The following is a 23,992-nucleotide window of genomic DNA, read 5'->3' on the forward strand; positions in this document are numbered from 1 at the left end:
GGTAGAATAAAACAAAACTATATAAAAATCCTAATTTATTGAAAATGTTACAAATAAATGACCTTGAGAAATGCTACAAGTGCGAAAGAAATGCAAAATCCATGGAATTACTGAACATCAAATAAAACCTACTTGTTCACTCAGTGTGAGGGTTGCTATATATACAATGAGAAAATATACTAAATACGATGGAAACTTGATATTTAAATTTTAAGTTCGATGTATTAATATTATATAGTTAAAACAATTTAGGCAATTCAAAACGTTGTAATATATGAAAATTTTTACTTAAAATTAGACAGGTGGTTGCGCAACAAGCATCTCGACTCGGTTCAACTGCCGCACTTCAGCGTGTTTCTCATTGGTAGGCAGTTACAGGCACTTGCCACAAAAACTATAAACTGCTCGTGATTTCCCTAATAATTAACAAACCTTCCGTGACCCCCGGAGAAACTTCAAACGACCCCCAGGTTAAGAACCACTGACATAGGAGCTAAGCAGTACTCAAACTGCACTATTTATACTGACTTATTTAGTTCTCTACTGGCCCTGGAATCGCTTCACCTTGGTTCACACCCTGTTCTCGTCGATATTCAAAACCGATATTCAACTGTCCCATTTCTCTCTGACATCTACTTCTATCCAGTTTTTCTGGATACCCGGCTACGCTGATATTTGCGAGAACGAGCTCCCCGACACTGCAGCTAAGTCTATCTGCTCTGGCACTATCACCGCTGTGCCTGTCCCATACATGGACTGTGGTCCTGTATTCATGCCACCACTCCGTCCCAGCTGGCAGTCCACTTGGAGTGAGCAACGCGAAATCAAACTCTTCCAAATAAATCCCTCTATTGGACTTTGGCCATCTTGCTTCTGTAAGGATCAGAAGGAGGAAGTTGTTCTAACTAGACTACACATTGGTCATAGTTTTTTAACTCATCGTTTTCTTTTATCTGGAACTGATGCACCAGTGTGTAGTTTGTGTAACACTCAGATCACAATAAGCCACATTTTACTGTAATGTCGTCATTACGACTCTTAACAACGGCACCATTTTCAACATGTTCTGTCCCAAGGTTTGTCCATAACGTTAGTGTTATTGGTGACACTGTCCACCTTGGTAATGTTTTTAGTTTTAAAAGATCATTAATGTTTTTAATACTATTTAAGTTTCTTAATTTATACTTTACACCTTGTTAATGTGGCTTCCTTTAAAAAATCACAGTTCATCTAGTTCGATTTGAAATTAGAAACTAGCAGTGACATTAAATAACTCGAAACCAGGACTGGAGAGGCCAACTTCAGGTATCTAACGCTGCTATTTCAACTACCCGTTAGTCATTCTGATGAGTTATTATTATAATTTTACTCCACGTCTTTTAAAACCTTTTTTTTTTTTTACTTTCCTTTTTCAAAATGGCCATAACATGTAATAACTCAGATCCAGGCCTGGAGAGGCCAGCTTCAGGTGATTAATGGTGGTTTTTGTACTTACCTGTTTGTTTTCCATGCGAGTTATGATAATTACAATTATGCTACTGAAAGTCCTTTAAAACTTGTATTACTGTAGTTTTTCTCTTAATGTTGTAGACTAGATGTAAACTTTGGTTTTATGTTATATTTGTTTTTTAAACTTTGTTTTGTTTTACCTTAATTTCCTTTTACTAAATTTAATTTTAACTTTTTTCCGGATGTTTGGCACAGATAGTTTAGCTGCTTTGTGTCATAAAACAAACCAACGAACCTAGGAATACAGCTATAGTAGCTTGGTTGTGGTTAAATACTATGTGGGCGTGTGTCTTGTCCTTGGAATACAGCTGTTGTAGCTTTGTTGTGGTTAAATACTGTCTGCGTGTGTCTGGTCCTAGGAATACAGTTGTTGTAGCTTTGTTGTGGTTAAATGCTATGTGGGCGTGCGTCTGGTCCTAGGAATACAGTTGTTGTAGCTTTGTTGTGGTTAAATGCTATGTGGGCGTGCGTCTGGTCCTAGGAATACAGCTGTAGTAGCTTTGTTGTGGTTAACTACTATGTGGACGTGTGTCTGGTCCTAGGAATACAGCTATAGTAGCTTGGTTGTGGTTAGATGCTATGTGGGCGTGAGTCTGGTCCTAGGAATACAGCTGTTGTAGCTTTGTTGTGGTTAAATACTGTGTGGGTGTGTCTGGTCCTAGGAATACAGCTGTTGTAGCTTTGTTGTGGTTAAATACTGTGTGGGTGTGTCTGGTTCTAGGAATACAGCTGTTGTAGCTTTGTTGTGGTTAAATACTATGTGGGTGTGCCTTATCTTCTGTTCCGTATTTACTGTGTGTGTTATCATCTGTTCCGTGTTTACTGTGTGTGTTATCATCTGTTCCGTGTGTACTGTGTGTGTTATCATCTGTTCCGTGTGTACTGTGTGTGTTATCATCTGTTCCGTGTGTACTGTGTGTGTTATCTTCTGTTCCGTGTTTGCTGTGTGTGTTATCTTCTGTTCCGTGTTTACTGTGTGTGTTATCTTCTGTTCCGTGTTTACTGTGTGTGTTATCTTCTGTTCCGTGTTTACTGTCTGTGTTATCTTCTGTTCCGTGTTTACTGTGTGTTATCTTCTGTTCCGTGTTTACTGTCTGTGTTATCTTCTGTTCCGTGTTTACTGTCTGTGTTATCTTCTGTTCCGTGTTTACTGTGTGTGTTATCTTCTGTTCCGTGTTTACTGTGTGTGTTATCTTCTGTTCCGTGTTTACTGTGTGTGTTATCTTCTGTTCCGTGTTTACTGTGTGTGTTATCTTCTGTTCCGTGTTTACTGTGTGTGTTATCATCTGTTCCGTGTTTACTGTGTGTGTTATCATCTGTTCCGTTTTTACTGTGTGTGTTATCTTCTGTTCCGTTTTTACTGTGTGTGTTATCTTCTGTTCCGTTTTTACTGTGTGTGTTATCATCTGTTCCGTGTTTACTGTGTGTGTTATCTTCTGTTCCGTGTGTACTGTGTGTGTTATCATCTGTTCCGTGTGTACTGTGTGTGTTATCATCTGTTCCGTGTGTACTGTGTGTGTTATCATCTGTTCCGTGTTTACTGTGTGTGTTATCATCTGTTTCGTGTTTACTGTGTGTGTTATCTTCTGTTCCGTGTTTACTGTGTGTGTTATCTTCTGTTCCGTGTTTACTGTGTGTTATCATCTGTTCCGTGTTTACTGTGTGTGTTATCATCTGTTCCGTGTTTACTGTGTGTGTTATCATCTGTTCCGTGTTTACTGTGTGTGTTATCATCTGTTCCGTGTTTACTGTGTGTGTTATCATCTGTTCCGTGTTTACTGTGTGTGTTATCATCTGTTCCGTGTTTACTGTGTGTGTTATCATCTGTTCCGTGTTTACTGTGTGTGTTATCTTCTGTTCCGTGTGTACTGTGTGTGTTATCTTCTGTTCCGTGTGTACTGTGTGTGTTATCTTCTGTTCCGTGTGTACTGTGTGTGTTATCTTCTGTTCCGTGTTTACTGTGTGTGTTATCTTCTGTTCCGTGTTTACTGTGTGTGTTATCTTCTGTTCCGTGTTTACTGTCTGTGTTATCTTCTGTTCCGTGTTTACTGTGTGTTATCTTCTGTTCCGTGTTTACTGTCTGTGTTATCTTCTGTTCCGTGTTTACTGTGTGTGTTATCTTCTGTTCCGTGTTTACTGTGTGTGTTATCTTCTGTTCCGTGTTTACTGTGTGTGTTATCTTCTGTTCCGTGTTTACTGTGTGTGTTATCTCTCTGTTCCGTGTTTACTGTGTGTGTTATCATCTGTTCCAGTGTTTACTGTGTGTGTTATCATCTGTTCCGTGTTTACTGTGTGTGTTATCTTCTGTTCCGTTTTTACTGTGTGTGTTATCTTCTGTTCCGTTTTTACTGTGTGTGTTATCTTCTGTTCCGTTTTTACTGTGTGTGTTATCTTCTGTTCCGTTTTTACTGTGTGTGTTATCATCTGTTCCGTGTTTACTGTGTGTGTTATCATCTGTTCCGTGTTTACTGTGTGTGTTATCTTCTGTTCCGTGTTTACTGTGTGTGTTATCTTCTGTTCCGTGTTTACTGTGTGTGTTATCTTCTGTTCCGTGTTTACTGTGTGTGTTATCTTCTGTTCCGTGTTTACTGTGTGTGTTATCATCTGTTCCGTGTTTACTGTGTGTGTTATCATCTGTTCCGTGTTTACTGTGTGTTATCATCTGTTCCGTGTTTACTGTGTGTGTTATCATCTGTTCCGTGTTTACTGTGTGTGTTATCTTCTGTTCCGTGTTTACTGTGTGTGTTATCTTCTGTTCCGTGTTTACTGTGTGTGTTATCTTCTGTTCCGTTTTTACTGTGTGTGTTATCTTCTGTTCCGTTTTTACTGTGTGTGTTATCTTCTGTTCCGTTTTACTGTGTGTGTTATCATCTGTTCCGTGTTTACTGTGTGTGTTATCTTCTGTTCCGTGTGTACTGTGTGTGTTATCTTCTGTTCCGTGTTTACTGTGTGTGTTATCTTCTGTTCCGTGTTTACTGTGTGTGTTATCTTCTGTTCCGTGTTTACTGTGTGTGTTATCTTCTGTTCCGTGTTTACTGTGTGTGTTATCTTTTGTTCCGTGTTTACTGTGTGTGTTATCTTCTGTTCCGTGTTTACTGTGTGTGTTATCTTTTGTTCCGTGTTTACTGTGTGTGTTATCTTCTGTTCCGTGTTGTGATGAAATCCTGATTTGTTATACAAGACGTGTGTGGTGCAACAAATCAGGATTTCACGAGCAGGTGTATTATGTTTATTTTGTATCCTGCCCTCTTAATTTATTAGTAACTAATATGTACTTTTATTCATTTCATAGTAACATACTGTGGGTATTTTTGTGAAGGACGTGAAACGTTGATGCCGACTCTATAATATTCTTAAAGTATATTTTCATATTTGTAAATACGTTATTACTTTTAATCTGGACTCGTCAGAAATCATTTGTGCTTTGGTATTATCGACTTCAAGGTTTTTCGTGCGTTGATCCAGTCTCCGTCTTCAAGACTAGATCCTATTTGAAAGTGTATTTTTATGAAGAAAACCTAACAAACTCCAGATAAATGTATACTTATTTTACTCTATATTTCGACTTGCGCCTCTTTCAAGGATTTGTGAACGTCACGAGTTACAAAGCTGATTTAAGATTTATTTAGGGTTTTGTTAAATGTCTGGCATATCTTAAATATGAAACTGTGTGGTCGTGAAGAAGTGTGTGTGTGATGAATTCCTTGTAGCCTTTTAAACCCTAGTGTTTTATTTTGTAATTCACTGTACGGTTTACCTTGATTAACTATGGTTCTTAACCCTTACGGTAAAAACAAATTTTACTGCGTTAATGTGCATATTTTCTGTATAACTGATGTTTCCTGCATAAAATGGAAGAGAAACCTTGAACCAGATGCGAGATTGTTTGTGACTTTCGAACTGCTCCAATTGTCATAACTTTGTCTCTGTGAAACGTAACAAATAAGCATTTATAATAACTGAGTTTTAGCTGTCAGTTAACAGTTTGGTTGAAGAATAGGAAACAGAAAATTCAAGAAGTCCAAATGAAGTGCGGTATTCTAAGCCATTGTTAATGTTAATAAATAAATCAGTGTATGATTGTTTCGGTTGGAATACTTACTTTATCTGTTGGAACTTGGACAACTTTACGAGAGTTTCAACTTTGATAAACTGCTCGTACATTGAACATACAAGTTATGTATGAGGACTCATTAAACAGTGATTGTTTCTATGGGCCACGTTTTGCCATTATGCTGTCCAGTTGAGGACTAGTTTTTTTTAGAACCGTATTTTAATGTCAAATGGTTTATTAATAAACCACATACAAAAACAGAACCGACAGTTATATGTTATCTAAAAAAACAGGTTGTATGTAGTGCATGTACACGTACTCTCACTGGAACTGTTAGCGCTTCTCTGTACACGCGTATCTGATCTTCGAAGGCGTGGCAGCACATTTGAAGGGCCGAAATTATAATCGAACCAAACTTTTGGGTTCATTCTTGGACGTGGGCCAAATGGTTAGCCTGCCACCTATCGGCAACCACTGTGTGTAACCTGAATTGTCAATACAGTGGTAGTGAGAAATTCCCAGTTCGTTGAAAGAGAGAACTTCAGATACATGGGAGCGAATTTGTTTCCGGAAATAAGATCAAACATTGAATGACGTCGTACGGCCAGAAAGCTAGCTTGACAAGTGTGGGTGCATCTTGACTGTATAGAAAAATAATAGTTTAGGAACGTAGGTCCTGTACCGATCTGAAACCTTCGTAATCAGAACATTGGGTCTTATTCTTAACTGTTCATTGAAGAACAGGTTAGACATGACAAGCTCCGCTGCTGCAATGAAGGTATATGTATATATTATAACCGGCATTTTATTATAGTCACCATCGATTATCTGTCCAAGTTAAGGCTTAGTCAGGAAACTTTGTCGTACATAGTGTGGTAATTTTGTGTGTGTAGCTTTTTACAAAGAATTGAGTGTTTATCGATACATTATCGGTGTGACACTAATAGTATTACATTATCATTACATCGGTGTGACACTAATAGTATTGACGAGTTTGTGTGGCTCTGTTAACCAAGGTTATTATGCATCAACATTTTACTGAAGGTTATTTGTTACATTTTAATAAAACTATGGTAAAATCTAGGTTAAGTCGTCACATAATGTTTTATTATACTTTAATCGATATTTTACAATAGTTTTGTTTAGTCGTCGCGTAATGTTTTATTACGTTTTAACACAGATTTTGCAATAGTTTTGTTTAGTCGTTGCGTAATGTTTTATTACGTTTTAACACAGATTTTGCAATAGTTTTGTTTAGTCGTTGCGTAATGTTTTGTTACGTTTTAACACAGATTTTGCAATAGTTTTGTTTAGTCGTTGCGTAATGCTTTATTACGTTTTAACACAGATTTTACAATAGTTTTGTTTAGTCGTCGCGTATTGTTTTATTACGTTTTCACACAGATTTTACAAGTTTAATTTAACCATCACATTCCGTTGTTTATTGTTTGTTAATGACAGGTATATTCTCACATTCATATTGATTGATGACAATTTATAGAAAGTTAAAACTACCACGTTCTTAGATGTTTCATAATTCTGTCAGGGACATGTTTTCCAATCAAACTGTCTTATAGTTTTATTGTCCTTACTACATACCATATATACCTCAAGGTTATATGTTAATGTACCAAATTACTCGTATTTAGTTATTACTTTTCATCAAACTGTCTTATAGTTTTATTGTCCTTACTACATACCATATATACCTCAAGGTTATATGTTAATGTACCAAATTACTCGTATTTAGTTATTACTTTTCATCAAACTGTCTTATAGTTTTATTGTCCTTACTACATACCATATATACCTCAAGGTTATATGTTAATGTACCAAATTACTCGTATTTAGTTATTACTTTTCATCAAACTGTCTTATAGTTTTATTGTCCTTACTACATACCATATATACCTCAAGGTTATTTGTTAATGTACCAAATTACTCGTATTTAGTTATTACTTTTCATCAAACTGTCTTATAGTTTTATTGTCCTTACTACATACCATATATTCCTCGAGGTTATATGTTAATGTACCAAATTACTCGTATTTAGTTATTACTTTTCATCAAACTGTCTTATAGTTTTATTGTCCTTACTACATACCATATATACCTCAAAGTTATTTGTTAATGTACCAAATTACTCGTATTTAGTTATTACTTTTCATCAAACTGTCTTAGTTTTATTGTCCTTACTACATACCATATATACCTCGAGGTTATTTGTTAATGTACCAAATTACTCGTATTTAGTTATTACTTTTCATCAAACTGTCTTATAGTTTTATTGTCCTTACTACATACCATATATACCTCAAAGTTATTTGTTAATGTACCAAATTAGTATTTAGTTATTTGTTAATTGTACCAAATTACTCGTATTTAGTTATTACTTTTCATCAAACTGTCTTATAGTTTTATTGTCCTTACTACATACCATATATACCTCAAAGTTATTTGTTAATGTACCAAATTACTCGTATTTAGTTATTACTTTTCATCAAACTGTCTTATAGTTTTATTGTCCTTACTACATACCATATATACCTAGGTTATTTGTTAATGTACCAAATTACTCGTATTTAGTTATTACTTTTCATCAAACTGTCTTAGTTTTATTGTCCTTACTACATACCATATATACCTCGAGGTTATTTGTTAATGTACCAAATTACTCGTATTTAGTTATTACTTTTCATCAAACTGTCTTATAGTTTTATTGTCCTTACTACATACCATATATACCTCAAAGGTTATTTGTTAATGTACCAAATTACTCGTATTTAGTTATTACTTTTCATCAAACTGTCTTAGTTTTATTGTCCTTACTACATACCATATATACCTCAAGGTTATTTGTTAATGTACCAAATTACTCGTATTTAGTTATTACTTTTCATCAAACTGTCTTAGTTTTATTGTCCTTACTACATACCATATATACCTCGAGGTTATTTGTTAATGTACCAAATTACTCGTATTTAGTTATTACTTTTCATTAAACTGTCTTAGTTTTATTGTCCTTACTACATACCATATATACCTCGAGGTTATTTGTTAATGTACCAAATTACTCGTATTTAGTTATTACTTTTCATCAAACTGTCTTAGTTTTATTGTCCTTACTACATACCATATATACCTCAAGGTTATTTGTTAATGTACCAAATTACTCGTATTTAGTTATTACTTTTCATTACCGTTTCCACCCGCATCTAAACAGTTGTTGTTAGGCGAGTTTTGTTGTTGTCACTTATATTTTTATGTCAAATGAAAGTTTGTTTTTCCTGCCTCTATAGAATTAGGTTTAACAATAAAGGATAAAAACATCTGGTATGTATTAGTGAAGAAAACATTAAGTGTTTAATATAGTAAAACACTTACAACGTTTTGAGAAGATTTTTATCATCATGGGGTAGAAACGGTGATGACGAAACGTTGTATAATTCTCACTGTGTTAAACCTAAGGTTTGGTTCGTTGCATATTCATTGAAATCGTCTTAAACTTGTTTCAAAGTGGGTTCCTCGTTGTCAAACAATAATATGCAGTTATTTTAAAATCTCCCTGTAATGATATATTTTCCACAGCACAGGACAGCTGTGGAAGAAAATCAACTTCTATAATACTAACAGATATGCCCGTGTGAGGGAAGGTTAAGAAAGGTAATAAAACATTTATATGATTTATACAGGGAAAGAAAACTTGCATTTTATAGAAAAGAAACAAGCAGTTCGTGACTTAACATAAGTATCTATCAGAAACGTGTATATAAACAGTGTGTGAAACAGGAGTTCTCCAGTTGATTGATGGGATTTGAAAACGAAACACAGTTCTATAATTAATATTTTACCAGTTATTAATGATGTTTCTGTTTTTGTCCTGAAAGTACAGAATGTATGTTACCCCTTAGTGGGCACCCCCATCTATATTTAGCCATCACCTAGAGCTGAGAAACCTCTGTGTTTTAAAATAACTTCTCCAATAATTCCAGCTTGGTTAAACCATATTTGCAAGGCCTGACTTGAAAAGCGTAAAAGGAGTTAGAAGACAACAAACACAGTAACTTCCATTATGTCATAATAGGATTTAACGTTGTGATCCAAATAATCCACAGTTGCGGCACTCAAAACGTTTCATGTTAGAGATTTGGAGGTCACGACTTTATTTTTGCAGTCCTTAACAGTGAACTGAAACTGTTACCAAATTAAGGTAAAACTTTCCCTTCCTTACACAAACATACCTTTTGTTGCCTTCACTAACCTGTTTGTGTAAATACTATACTAGATATTGTTATTACACAATTTAAATTTGTACAAGCTCAGCATGGCCAGATGGTTAAGGCACTTGACTCATAATCTGAGGGGTTTCCTGCTGGTACGGTACAGCGGTATTTCTCCGGATATACAACGCTAAAATCACGGGCTCGATTCTCCTCGGTGGACTAAGCAGATAGCCCAATGTGGCTTTGCTATAAGAAAAAAAACACACAATCTGAGGGTCGCGGGTTCGAATTCCCGTCATATCAAGCATGCTCGCCCTTTCATCCGTGGAGCCGTTATAATGTTCGGTCAATCCTCACTAGTCGTTGGTAAAAGAGTAACCCAAGAGGTGGCGGTTGGTGGTGATGCATAGCTGTCTTCCCTCTAGTATTACACTGCTAAATTAGGGACAGCTAGCGCAGATAGCCGTCGTGTAGCTTTGCACGAAATTCATAAAACAAACCAAATTTGAGCATTCACGTCTAACTTGTAGCCTTCTGTAGACATAGTTATACGTCTCCGTTACCGACTCTCCTTGGCATTTTGTGGGATGCATCCTCCAGTGTGGGTGTTGACCAACACGTGTGCTTTGGATACAGAAATTAAACTGAATAGGTTTTCCAAACTGCATTAAGAACAGTACACTGGTTGTAACATTAAAATGTTTATAGTGTTTGTATAATTACATTTGGGTCGTAAGAGAATTCACCAGTTGGTGATGGCGGTAGATGTTCAAACGTCCTGTAAGGGATCGAGACACTGTTGATCTGTTTCCAAACTTCCTCTAAGGGATCGAGACACTGTTGATCTGTTTCCAAACTTCCTCTAAGGGATCGAGACACTGTTGATCTGTTTCCAAACTTCCTCTAAGGGATCGAGACACTGTTGATCTGTTTTCAAACTTCCTCTAAGGGATCGAGACACTGTTGATCTGTTTTCAAACTTCCTCTAAGGGATCGAGACACTGTAGATCTGTTTTCAAACTTCCTCTAAGGGATCGAGACACTGTTTATCTTATTTTTTACACTTAATTCACTTCTGTTATTTTTCTTACGGGACAGGTTCCAGAATAGGGCGCAGAAAGTGAGCCATCTTTTAGTTCTCTTCATACAGAAAATTATCCATTCCCTTAAAATATATCATTTTATATATTGAAAATTAATTTGTGAAAATATATTTTTGTATATAATACTATAAAATAGCCTAAATATTGATGGAATGGATTATTTAATGATGTCCAGTAGGACAGTGGACTTCAAAAATGTGCTTTACAACCCTCTTTCACATCATAATTATGGCCGTTGGTCATTCACATCCACTGACCATATCTTTAAAATGACGTTCAACCTCTCATCTTTTCAGAGTTCAACCACAACTCAAGTTATGGAAGTGGTTTATGAATAATAGTGTCGGTTGTGTGAATGATGTGGTCAGTAGATTGGAAGGAGTAAACTGTACTTACATCAGATAAATCCTGCAGTGTGTATACAACTGTATTTGTTTTTAATCAGTTACACAAACATTCTTGTCAGTTGTGTTGATGCTTATAAAGGTAGTTTATCGTTTGATTTCCAGATAATTCTGAGGGGTGTTTCTAAGCCATTGTAGCCTTTTCAACAATTTTGGATTTATCTTCAAGAAGGTTGTTTACAATTTAAACCATGTTCTTATCGTCTGGACTGTATTTGAAAACTGAACATTCACTGAAAATATCTTTTCGTATCTCACTTTAAGAGAAAAGTGTAACACACATAATCCAGTACTCACTTCCATGTGTTATTATGCTCTTCTGCAACTTCAGTGGTCTCCCCTTCGTCATAAATAATTACCTCTCCCATACGTATTATGTGTTTGAGGTGAGGATCGTAACTTGACGTGCAGCAGGGTAGGTTCTGACCTCCTTTAGTTCTAATTTACATAAAGACACCATAACTACTATTGTATATTTGATTCAAAACCCTTTACAGGTGATAACATAGAAAAGCATACACGTGTAGTTTAGAAATACAGAGAACAGCCGTGATGTTTAAAAAGTAAATTTTTGTTTTATGTGTACACACATTTGCTGCATGCAACTTCCAAACAGCTTGTATTGACCTAAGATACCTGTAGCTAATATGCATCTTTATTTAACAGTCACGGTTAAAACAACTACAGCTAACTAACTAGGTTTACAGTCACAGTGATAAACAGCGAAGCGGGACAGTAACAGTTTCATTAGAAAACACACAAAAATTAAAAGTGGGTGTGTGGTTAATTTTTTAAAAAGATGAACAGGGTGGTGAGTGCAGGTTTACACTTGTTCCTTTTTCCACCTTAAGGTTGTTAATGTTAAGTAGGGGGGACACAATGCTAAAACAGTATAACCACTAACCACCCCTGATATCATGGACTGCTCCAATACGAGGAAGTAGTTTGTTTATACGTATAACAGTGGTGTTTGTGTAAACAGATCAAAGGATAGAATTTTCCACTTCAGTGACATTGAATACGTTATTACTGTTAAAGCATTGTGGAACAACTGTCAACAAGAGATATTAAATTGCTTGAGTGCTATTTGAGAAACTATCGAAATCCTGGCTATCGATTGATCAACAGTTCTTAACTTTGGAGCGCAGCGCTATTAGTGGTAACCGTGCAAGGGCAGATGTATTCGTGTCTATCACATACTACCCCGATTGATTAACTGACTAGAAAGTTACTTTACTAAAAATTATAAGGGGTGTTCAAAGCTTGTCATCATTCATATCACGTTCAAAGGGCTGATTTTCGCCCTCTTGATTACAGGGGATCATGGGTATTATATCCTATGTATAACACTTTCTCAGAAGGGCATGTTTGCTCTCATTTTTAACCTTATGTGTCAGAAAGCAGTAGTCGCACGTGAACACTAAAACCCCTTTCAACAAACGAGAAACTGGGTAGAAGTAATTCAACGCTACAAATGCACGTGACCCCAGGCGTGCATACAATAACAAATATTATATGCTTGAATACAATTAATAATTTGCACAGTTTCAAAAAAATATATATCCTTTTGTGCACTGTGTTCTGAGGATTTTTTTTATAAGTGTAAATGGATATTCTGGTCTAATTAGTTAAAATATATTTTGATGTCATTTGTTGTGTTATCTATAATTACAGAAAAATATAAATATAAATTTTTCATACCTCTTTAAGTCCAAACAAAATATTATAACAAGAGTTTTTAATACCATAATTGTTTTATTGTACAAAATAAACTAGTCGACTTCATCTCTAATAGTATATAATCTGTTGTTTTTTTTCCACCACGAGTGGCTCTAATATTTGACTAGTACAATAAAATAATAAACTTTAACATACATTATATTTATTTTGTTAAATGTTTCAACGAGTCCATTTTTATTTTTAAACCTGTAATTGAGTAAAAATAATCTGTTTAAATCTAACGAAAGGAACAATTTTATATTATAAAAATGTCCCCTTAGGCCTATTACGCCTTGGAAGTGCACTTACAAAACTGCACGTGTTCTGTGTAAACTGGGTTTCTACTTTGTAATGACCCCTCTAGGCATCGCACCAAATGTTTAAATATTATGTTCAGAAGGCGCTCATTGGTAGAAATAAACTACGTCATTCTATTACTCAGAATATTTTTTTTTTCATATCTGAAGTGTACAAAAGTTATTGTATATAGCAATAATAGGTTTTAGAGGTTTCATCATTTCCTTTTTCTCCAGAATAAATATCATAATCTTTCTTTCTTCTAATATAATTCTGTTTTGACATCTCGGGACACTTGCTCTTCTTATAACTCCATTTTCAACATTATTTTTTTACTTCCACTTAATACGATTCTTCTTCTTCTTCTTCATGTGTCAAATCTGCGGCAGACATCGACGACCATGGCATGCCAGACTTCTCTGTTGTCAATCCTCCTTATCAACTCGATGTTGCTTATTGAGTTCTTAGTGACATAGTTATTGAGGCTGTCGATATATTTAGTTCTTTGACACCCTCTGCTTTTCCTCCCTTCTATTTTTCCACATAGCATCTGTTTCTACCAAACATGCTCGCCTTTTCAGCCATGGGGGCATTATAATGTGACGGTTAATCCCACTATTCGGTGGTAAAAGAGTAGCCCAACAGTTGGCGGTGGGTGGTGATGACTAGCTGCCTTCCCTCTAGTCTTACACTGCTAAATTAGGGACGGCTAGCGCAGATAGCACTCGTGTAGCTTTGTGCGAAATTATAAACACACCAAACCAAATGTTCCCGGCATTTTACAGATTTTAACTTATGGGTATATTTTTTAATCAGAATGAAAAGCTTGTTTAGGTTGGATTACAGTTACATTGTCTGGTGCCTTCAATCGGCTTTTGGCTCTGATGTGTGTTTTCCCCTAAATTTGGGTCGGTTTTTCACGACTGATGGTCTTAAAATGCTTACTTTCCAATTATTATGAATTTAATATATTTTCAAATACATAATATATTATATATAATATATAAATTGTAATATATAATATATATTTTTGGCAAGCCAAACTAAAAAATACTTTACAATTATTATGAATTTAATAAAGACATGGTTTTAATAGAAGCACCTGTATCCTGATGTTTGATCGCTTGCAGGAAGCTTCAAACCACCAGGAAGTCGAATAATTTCATGCGCACTATATTAAGAGACACTTACAACACTAGAAACGGGGTTTTGACACTCGTGGTGGGAAGAGCACAGATACCTTATTTTGTAATATTGTGCTAAATTTCTAACGAACGAACATATATAGTTAAAAACTGTTCTGGTGGACTAATCTGATGTCGGTGATTTGGTGTATGAGAAACCTTTTAAGTTGCAGCTTCTGTTGGTAGTAATTTCAATTAAAAATAAATTCACATTTGATATTTTAGAAGATAAATACATGTAAATATAAACAGAAACTCGCCATTAAATCTATATTAGACTGTAGACATCCATTGATTGTATTATGATTGGGTTATAAAACAATATATTTATTCATATTTGAATGAATGATATTGGATGTGCGTTAATGTAGCAATTGACGATAGATGGGATATAACAACTGGATAATTAGGGTTGACGTTAATGGTGTGTGTGCATTCAGTGGCAGCGGTATGTCTGCATACTTACAACCCTAGAATCTGGGTTTCGATACCCGTGATACATGGAGCATAGATAGCCCATTGTATTGATTTGTGTCTAACATTAAACACAAAATGGCTTTAAAAAAAGAGATATAACATTGAGTTTAGACGTATCCCACCATATTGTTTAGATATGCCCAAACTAACTCTATTCTGTCTCATGACTTATCTTACCTATTTCATGATTAATTAAAAGCAATCAGGAGCACGTTTATAAAACAAAAACTTATTAAATAATTTTTTATTAATATGCAAAGAATTGTTGCAAACAATTTTTTTTTACTTTGATGCGTCATTTGGGGTAGGTGGCGACACCAAATGGCCATCTCTGTGATGCATCCCCTCGGTATGGATTCCTGTATGTGGTGAGGGGACCTCCCAGAGAAGGTAAACTGAAAGAACAGAACCATCTAACCATCCAATCACGTGTTTGCCATGTGTGGTGACCCGTGAATGGGAGGAGAGGATCCTGGTGGTTGAGGGGTCCAACCCTAACACAACACTTTGGTCTTGAATTCCTGTAGACAGGTGGCTTTCGAGTCAATCAGCTGGTCTACTTGGATTAGGGTTAACCAAGTAGCACTGTTGGATGTTCTCAGCAAGTGTTGTGGACATTGTATTAGATGCTGGTATTTGGGTATAGTGATCACGAAACACTGGCGTTACTACATGTTCTTGTTTGGTATTGTAGTGCGTCCACTCCGAGGGCTCCATGGTAGGTGGGGTCAGTGGGCACTAAAGCAATCTTTCTTTATTTATGAATCTTCCTAAACAAATTAAAAATAATAATAATAAACCAGACCACTGGTAAACAAACACATCTTGAAAATTCTAAACAGCAATTTTCACCACCTTCAACACCTGTACCTCATTTTCTGATAGTACATTACTTATCAAACAAATATTTTGGGCACATGTGCCTCTTTTTTATTTAAAAGGGACTAGAAGGACTTGCTAGTTCTCCTTAGTTGGTCAAAAAGCTACGTTTTGGTGACATATTGGTGGAAACATCCACTCCTAAAGACACTGAACTCCTCTTGCATTCAAAGGGTTCTGAAGATTCTGAGCAGCAATCCTCATCATCTGTACCACCTGTTGTACCTCATTTTCTCATACTACATTTTACTTCAGACAAATCTTTAGGACAAATGTCTCCCTTTTTCATCAGAAGGGACTAGAGGGACGTGCTGGCTCTCCAAAGTCAGTCAAAAAGATTTGCTCTGGAAACATCCACATCTAGACACACTGAACTCCTCTTACATTCAAAGGCAATTGGGGATATACCCATTGAGGTAATGAACCATGCTACATTGCATTTGTTACGAGGAGGTATTGTTGAGAGAGATTTGAAGAACATCCCTGAGTCATAGATTCTTGCTGGTTTCTCCACCCAAGGAGTTTCTGCAGTGAGGAATATCTCCACTTTCAAAGATGGAATTATGATACTGATCAGTGCCCTAATTTTGACGTTATCACCATGTCCACCTGCTACCTCAAGGCATGTTATCATAATTGCACGGTAAGGCCATATATTCCAAACCCTCTCAGATGTATCCAATGTCAGCAGTTCAGTCACTCAAAGACATCATGTTGTCATTCCTCGATGTGTACTCGTTGGGATGGCATGGACAACAATGCCTGTGAGTGTGAAATCGACCCTCATTGTGTTAATTGGAGTAGCTCTCACACATCTCACTTTCGTTCATGCTCTAGGTGAGTGGAAGAAAAAGAGGTACAGGATTTGAAAATGGTTTGCAATATTTCTTACCCCGAGGCTCGAAGTTACTGTCCACTACTCTTTCTTGGATATATGCTGCTGCACTTCATTCCACTACTGCAGTGGGAGTGCAGATGGATCTCTCAGTGCCTCCAAAAGGATCATTTTCAAAGCATGTGAAAAGTCTTTTTGTCCTTCATGGCTACGAAAGTTTACGAATCAGTGTGAACACGCATTTCTGTCCTTACTATTCCTTCCAGCAGATCCATAGATCCACTTCCTTTGGTTCTGGATATGGACATTTCTTTAGGTCTACCTTATTTTCTGGTCCCAAGGTGTAGAACGATCATTCAGGGCAAGATCCATGGAGGTCAATAGACCTCCTTCTAATAAAGAAAAAAGATGTGATCGAAAACAGAAGTAAAAATGGCCACTTTGATACAGTGGAACTGACAAGGTTTACTTTCTAATCTAGATGACATAAAAGCACTGATTAATTCTTGCCTTCATGTGTGGCTTTCCTAACAGGAAACATGTATGAACCCTGCTGATACAGTCACCTGTTGGCAGCTTTTTTGTACAGAAATGACAGGTTGTGTGATGGATGAGTGCATAAGAGGCAGCACTGGTGGTTGATCAGCATATACCCACCCTGTATTTGCCACTAGACACATTCTTGGAGGCTGTAGCCATCCATGTTTCCTTGGGTCATACCATCACTGTTTGTTCTCTCTACCTGTCACCTGGAGAGACATATGATCAATCAGACCTTGATGCTCTCGTTGAACAGTTGCCATCTCTCTTTTTCATCCTGGGGTACTTTAATGGACATCATCCCCTCTGGGGAAGTGGTGATATTAATAGGAGGGGTTGCTCTGTAGAGCACATGCTCTCCAATCACAACATTTCTCTTTTCATTACTAGTTCTACTTATTTCCATGCACCTTGTCAGTCCTTTGCTGCTATTGATCTCTCACTTTGCTCTCCTTCACTATTCTCCCTCTTTTCATGGAGGGTTGACAGTAACCCACAGGGCAGTGATCATTTTCCCATCATTTTGAAGGAGACTGGCCGTGGTCGATGCCACCCGACCTGCGTGCCCCAGTGGAAGCTGGATCAAGCCAACTGGCCCTATTTCACTGCTATTGTGGAACTTGATCCTACCATCATCTGCAAGCTATCGATAAAAAAACTGCGTTGAAGCAGAGACTGACTGTATTATCTGGGCAGCTGCATAATGTATTCCTAAAACCTCGAAACGTATTCTTGTCTGTAGTGGAATCCTGCCTGCTATGTGGCACGGAAGGCTCAAAAAGGGCCTGGGGTACACTTTGTTGGTATCCTTCTGTTTTAAACCACATCACTCTTCTGTGGACCCGTGCACATGCTTGGCAGTTAAGATGTCAAAGTCAGAAGAAACCTTGGAATAAATTCATAACCAGCATATTTTTTACCACCAGTTCCAAAGTTGTATGGGACAAGATTTGAAAGGTTAGTGAGCAATATAATTCTGTCCCATCTCGATCTTGCTCTCGGTAAGCCAGGAATTAGCTAATGCCCAGAGCATCGCCAATACACTTGGCAAAAGTTTTTGCTAGTTGGCTAGCACTTCTGTTTCATCCTACACCTTCTTAGCCATAAAGACTTAGGCAGAGCGATCAACTCCTTTCTGGGTGATCGTCTCTATGACTATAATTTCCCCTTTACACTGGTGGAACTCAAGCTGGCTCTTCATTGGTCTGGCATACATCAGTCACACCTGATGATATTCACTACAAGATGCTGCTCCATCTTTTTTCTACATCTCTTGCTCTTCTTCTGGTTGTTTTTAACCAGATTTGGTAGAATAATGTTTCTCCTGATGCACGGTGCCAGACTATTGTCCTACCTTTCTCTAAGCCTGGAAGGATCCAAAGATTCCTTCAAACTACCATCCAATTGCTTTGGCAAGCTGTCTCTGTAAGATATTAGGGAGGATGGTTAATGCTCATCTTGTTTGGTTCCTCAAATTAAACAACCTTTTCTCTCCCTCCTCCCCTTCAAAGTGGGTTCCGGCAACAGCACTCCACTGTGGACCACCTGATTTGACTTGAAACGTTGATCAGGGAAGCCTTTCTCAAGCAACAATATCTTGTGTCAGTATTCTTTGACCTTGAGAAGACTTATGATACTATGTAGAGATTTGACATTTTGCAAGACCTCCACTTATATGAGTTGTGTGTTCATCTGCCCATTTTTATTAAAAAATTTTTAATAAAAATGGGCAGAATTAGAATTAGAGAAATTAATACCGTTTGCATGCACTTTTGTCGCCAACGAGGTATTTACGCTGATCCTGAACTCTATCGGTGAAGTTGTGCTACCTGTGGTTCCTGAGACAATGTTCTTTGGGCTTATCTTTCTTTGCCTATAAGGTGACCTTTATGCCACACATCAAGCAGGTACAAGTCAAGTGTACAAGGGCACTTAACATCTTTCATGTCCTCTCTTCCATCACTTTGTGAGCAGATCGATGTTCTATGCTAAAGATATATTGTGCTCTCATTCGATTAGAAACTGGACTATGGGTGTCTGGTCTGTGGCTCTCTTAGAATCTCAGCCTTAAAGATGCTGCACCCCATTCATCATCAGGGGCTTCAGTTCTGCATGGAGAATTTCCACACTTCCCCAGTCCAGAGTTTGTACACGGAGTCTCATGGACCTCCTTTACACCTCTACTGTTTACAACTGTCTTTACTTATACTTCAGAACTTTGATCCTTATTACAGCATCCCACCCGGGTTGTGGTTTCCTTCCTCGGTGGGCCATGCTTTCACAGAACAGACAATCTGTCATTGTTCTTTTTGGTCTTTCTATCCAAGTGCAGTTGGATGAATTGGGTCTGTCCTTGGATGACATTGCTGTATACACTGGTCAGCAATCTCACCATGGCTTATTACCATCCCCAAGTGTGACATTTCTTTGAGTCATCTGAGAAAAACAGACTCTCCCGATTGGAAATACTGTCTGTTATTTGCTGAACATCTTTCGAACCATCCTTCCATTCCTATTTATACAGATAGTTTGAAATCAGGTGACTGTGTGGACTCTGCCATAGTTTGTGGTTGTGCACAGAATTTCCTCTACAGTTTCTGTGTTCACTGCTAAACTGTACACCATTCTCTTGCACTAGATTACATTGAAGCTAAGCAGTACTTAAACTGCACTATTTATACTGACTTGTTTAGCTCTCTACTGGCCCTGGAATCGCTTCACGTTGGTTCTTACCAATATTGAAAACTGACTGGCCCATTTCTCTTTAACATCTACTTCTGTCTTATTCTTCTGGATACCAGGTCACGTTGGTATTTGTGGGAACGAACTTGGTGACACTGCAGCTAAGTATCTGTTCTGGTGTTGTCTTGTCACTGCTGTGCCAGTTGGCAGTTGACTTGGAGTGAGCATTGTGAAAAGAAGCTTTTCCATAATAGTCGGAAAGAGGAAGTTCTAACTAGACTACGCATTGGTCACAGTTTCTTATATTCGTCAGTTCCTTTCATCTGGGACTGATGCAGTAATGTGTTGTCTCTGTAACACTCGTGTCACAATAAGCCTCGATTTACTGTCTTGCCGTTGTTACGACTCTCAACGACGGCACCATTTTCAACATGTTCTGTCTACATGTTTACCCCTGACGCTGGACACCTTACAAATGCTTTTAATTTTTTAAGCATCATTGGCTTTTTTAACGCCATTTAAGTTTCAGGCCGAATTGACGCATATATTCAATAGTGTCGGGACCACGCAAGTTCAACCTCCATCTGCTGAAGCATTTTGTGAAATGACTTTTCTAGGTTTATTATTAGTACAGTGAAAATGATAACAATATTACTACAATATTTCAGCCTAAGCTCAGTTGGAGCTTACAGGCATCGCATAAATACAAAAGTCCTAAGTTCATTTAAACCGTCTTTTATAAAGATACTGCAGGAACATTATACGCTTGTCTTGTGAATGTGGGTTTCCTCGGGGCACTCAGGGTTTTCCCCACAGCAGATTCTGAGGCACTTGGATTTACTGATCCTAGCCACTCCGTGACCCTGATCACGTGATGTTTGGATGTTCATCATTTTTCTTCTTTTCGTTCTTCTGTCAAGTTGTGTCATCGATCGTGTACAGGAATCGTCATGCTACCAGCTCTGATTGTCTTCTCTTGTTACCCTTATCCGACTGAACTCCTCTATCGTCTACAGGCATTGTCATGCCCCCAGCTCTGATTGCCTTCTCTCATTACCCTTATCCAACTGAACTCCTCTATTGTCTACAGGCATTGTCATGCCACCAGGTCTGATTGCCTTCTCTCGTTACCCTTATCCGACTGAACTCCTCTATCGTCTACAGGCATTGTCATGCCACCAGGTCTGATTGCCTTCTCTCGTTACCCTTATCCGACTGAACTCCTCTATCGTCTACAGGCATTCTCATGCCACCAGGTCTGATTGCCTTCTCTCGTTACCCTTATCTGACTGAACTCCTCTATTCGCACTTTTCTGAAACAATTGACAAAAAAAGACATTCCCGACCTCAATTTAAATCCAAACTTGTGAAAATAACAACATAAATTCTACTGTGAGTGAGGGATATCAGTATTCCTTAACACTCCAGTTAGGAAATCTTACTTTCCTTCAAAACTAAATTACTGCCACGGAAGTTTCATTTCAATTATTTTTTATATTCCACGTAGAGGTCATGAATGTTTTTTCTTTCTTCAGGAATGGTTTTTCTACCGGCTATGCTCACTTCTCACAACTTCATTTTTATTTCAACAGCTGATCTTGAACTAATGTATTCCTAATTCACAAATAAAGGTAAGAGAATAGACGAGATAATTCTCATTACTGATACTGAACTAAATCACTTATTTAACACATGTTACTCATTAATTAACTACTTTACTGATTCTCTTACTTATATTGTACTGTTGTCTCTACTTACTGGATGAACTTTGTAAATATTGTTTCATGCACTTTCCAGCAAACAGATACTAAAAATATAGCTTACAACAGTGCCCCCTTCTTGAAGTCCATTGAACAATCCAGTATAAAAATAAAACAGTACATTAAACTGTCCTCACTCACATAAGCAAAGAGGGTTCAGTTGAATCTACTATTTTTTATGTGAGAAACAAAATTTATATAGTTACATCATGGTTGCTAACATTTTCTACAAAGTGTTTGTATATTCTGATGAAGCATTCTGTGTATTAGCCTGATTCCGTCACCAATGTTTATTTTAATGGTTCCTGGGGTTATGGTGTACAGATGGGATGACTACTTGTCCATTATTGTTGTATGTTGTTCTGTCACTAGGAGAGTTATCTCCATGTCTCATCAAATGTTTTAATTAAAACAACAAACTAAAGAGTTTTTGAAGAGTCTCACAAGTGATCTAATGGTTAAATGTCTGTTAACTGAGAGTCAGTTTGAGTAGATCTATGGTAAATAAACTTTTGTTTATATATTTAATAAAACCATTATAGGTTTTGTGGATTTTATATAGGGGATCAAAAAGCCCTTTAAGGGGGAAGAGATTACAGAAAGTAGTTCCAGAGACATTCATGGCTTTTTTTTTGAGTGGTGTGTTGGCTCTGCTATATACTGGTCTGGCCAGTGTAAATGTATTAGTTTATTTATTTGGGGTGGGGAGTCTCCTGTTCTCCTATAGTAGTAGGAAGCAGTCTATATACCTGACTGGTTTTGTCTGCTCTGAAGATTCCACAAGTTTTAATGGACCTGCCAAACTTCAAAGATCGGACCCGACGTCGAATGAGTCTGCCAATAAGCCGGCTTGTGGATTCACGAAAAGAAGGGCGTAGGGATTCTCGGCGGTCGTCAGCGACTTCAACCTGTTCTAGTTGTAAGTTACTGTAAGACAAATGTATGTTAATAATTTTAAAAAGGAACATTAAACAGCAACTTCAACCTGTTCTAGTTGTAACTTGCTGTAAGACAAATGTATATTAATAATTTTAAAAAGAAACATTAAACAGCAACTTCAACCTGTTCTAGTTGTAACTTGCTGTAAGACAAATGTATATTAATAATTTTAAAAAGAAACATTAAGCAGCAACTTCAACCTGTTCTAGTTGTAACTTGCTGTAAGACAAATGTATATTAATAATTTTAAAAAGAAACATTAAACAGCAACTTCAACCTGTTCTAGTTGTAACTTGCTGTAAGACAAATGTATGTTAATAATTTTAAAAAGAAACATTAAACAGTGACTTCAACCTGTTCTAGTTGTAACTTGCTGTAAGACAAATGTATATTAATAATTTTAAAAAGAAACATTAAACAGTGACTTCAACCTGTTCTAGTTGTAACTTGCTGTTAGACAAATGTAAATTAATAATTTTAAAAAGAAACATTAAACAGTGACTTCAACCTGTTCTAGTTGTAACTTGCTGTAAGACAAATGTATATTAATAATTTTAAAAAGAAACATTAAACAGCAACTTCAACCTGTTCTAGTTGTAACTTGCTGTAAGACAAATGTATGTTAATAATTTTAAAAAGAAACATTAAACAGTGACTTCAACCTGTTCTAGTTGTAACTTGCTGTAAGACAAATGTATATTAATAATTTTAAAAGAAACATTAAACAGTGACTTCAACCTGTTCTAGTTGTAACTTGCTGTAAGACAAATGTATATTAATAATTTTAAAAGAAACATTAAACAGTGACTTCAACCTGTTCTAGTTGTAACTTGCTGTAAGACAAATGTATATTAATAATTTTAAAAGAAACATTAAACAGTGACTTCAACCTGTTCTAGTTGTAACTTGCTGTAAGACAAATGTATATTAATAATTTTAAAAAGAAACATTAAACAGTGACTTCAACCTGTTCTAGTTGTAACTTGCTGTAAGACAAATGTATATTAATAATTTTAAAAGAAACATTAAACAGTGACTTCAACCTGTTCTAGTTGTAACTTGCTGTAAGACAAATGTAGATTAATAATTTTAAAAGAAACATTAAACAGTGACTTCAACCTGTTCTAGTTGTAACTTGCTGTAAGACAAATGTATATTAATAATTTTAAAAGAAACATTAAACAGTGACTTCAACCTGTTCTAGTTGTAACTTGCTGTAAGACAAATGTATATTAATAATTTTAAAAGAAACATTAAACAGTGACTTCAACCTGTTCTAGTTGTAACTTGCTGTTAGACAAATGTATATTAATAATTTTAAAAAGAAACATTAAACAGTGACTTCAACCTGTTCTCGTTGTAACTTGCTGTAAGACAAATGTATGTT

General features: G+C 36.6%; 1 protein-coding gene across 8 annotated transcripts in view; it reads left to right on the forward strand.

The window, feature by feature from the left end:
• LOC143256409 (adenosylhomocysteinase-like 1) overlaps positions 1 to 23,992 on the forward strand; it is a 122,932-nt gene that overhangs the window by 50,888 nt on the left and 48,052 nt on the right. The window contains exons 1-2 of one of the 8 annotated variants that reach the window (XR_013031342.1): positions 6,070 to 6,341; positions 22,441 to 22,585. The exons of 5 other annotated variants lie outside the window; for them this stretch is intronic. Coding sequence is in view for 2 of the 3 variants with exons in the window: in XM_076513621.1 (XP_076369736.1) it covers positions 6,315 to 6,341; positions 22,441 to 22,585 (172 nt within the window). In the remaining variant the exon portion in view is untranslated. Of the gene's footprint in view, positions 1 to 6,069; positions 6,342 to 22,440; positions 22,586 to 23,992 lie in introns of those variants that run through there. 2 more of the 8 variants (XM_076513621.1, XM_076513622.1) reach the window with 2 other exon arrangements.

This window comes from Tachypleus tridentatus, chromosome 7, assembly GCF_004210375.1.
Source record: "Tachypleus tridentatus isolate NWPU-2018 chromosome 7, ASM421037v1, whole genome shotgun sequence".
Classification (NCBI taxonomy): Eukaryota; Metazoa; Arthropoda; class Merostomata; order Xiphosura; family Limulidae; genus Tachypleus; species Tachypleus tridentatus.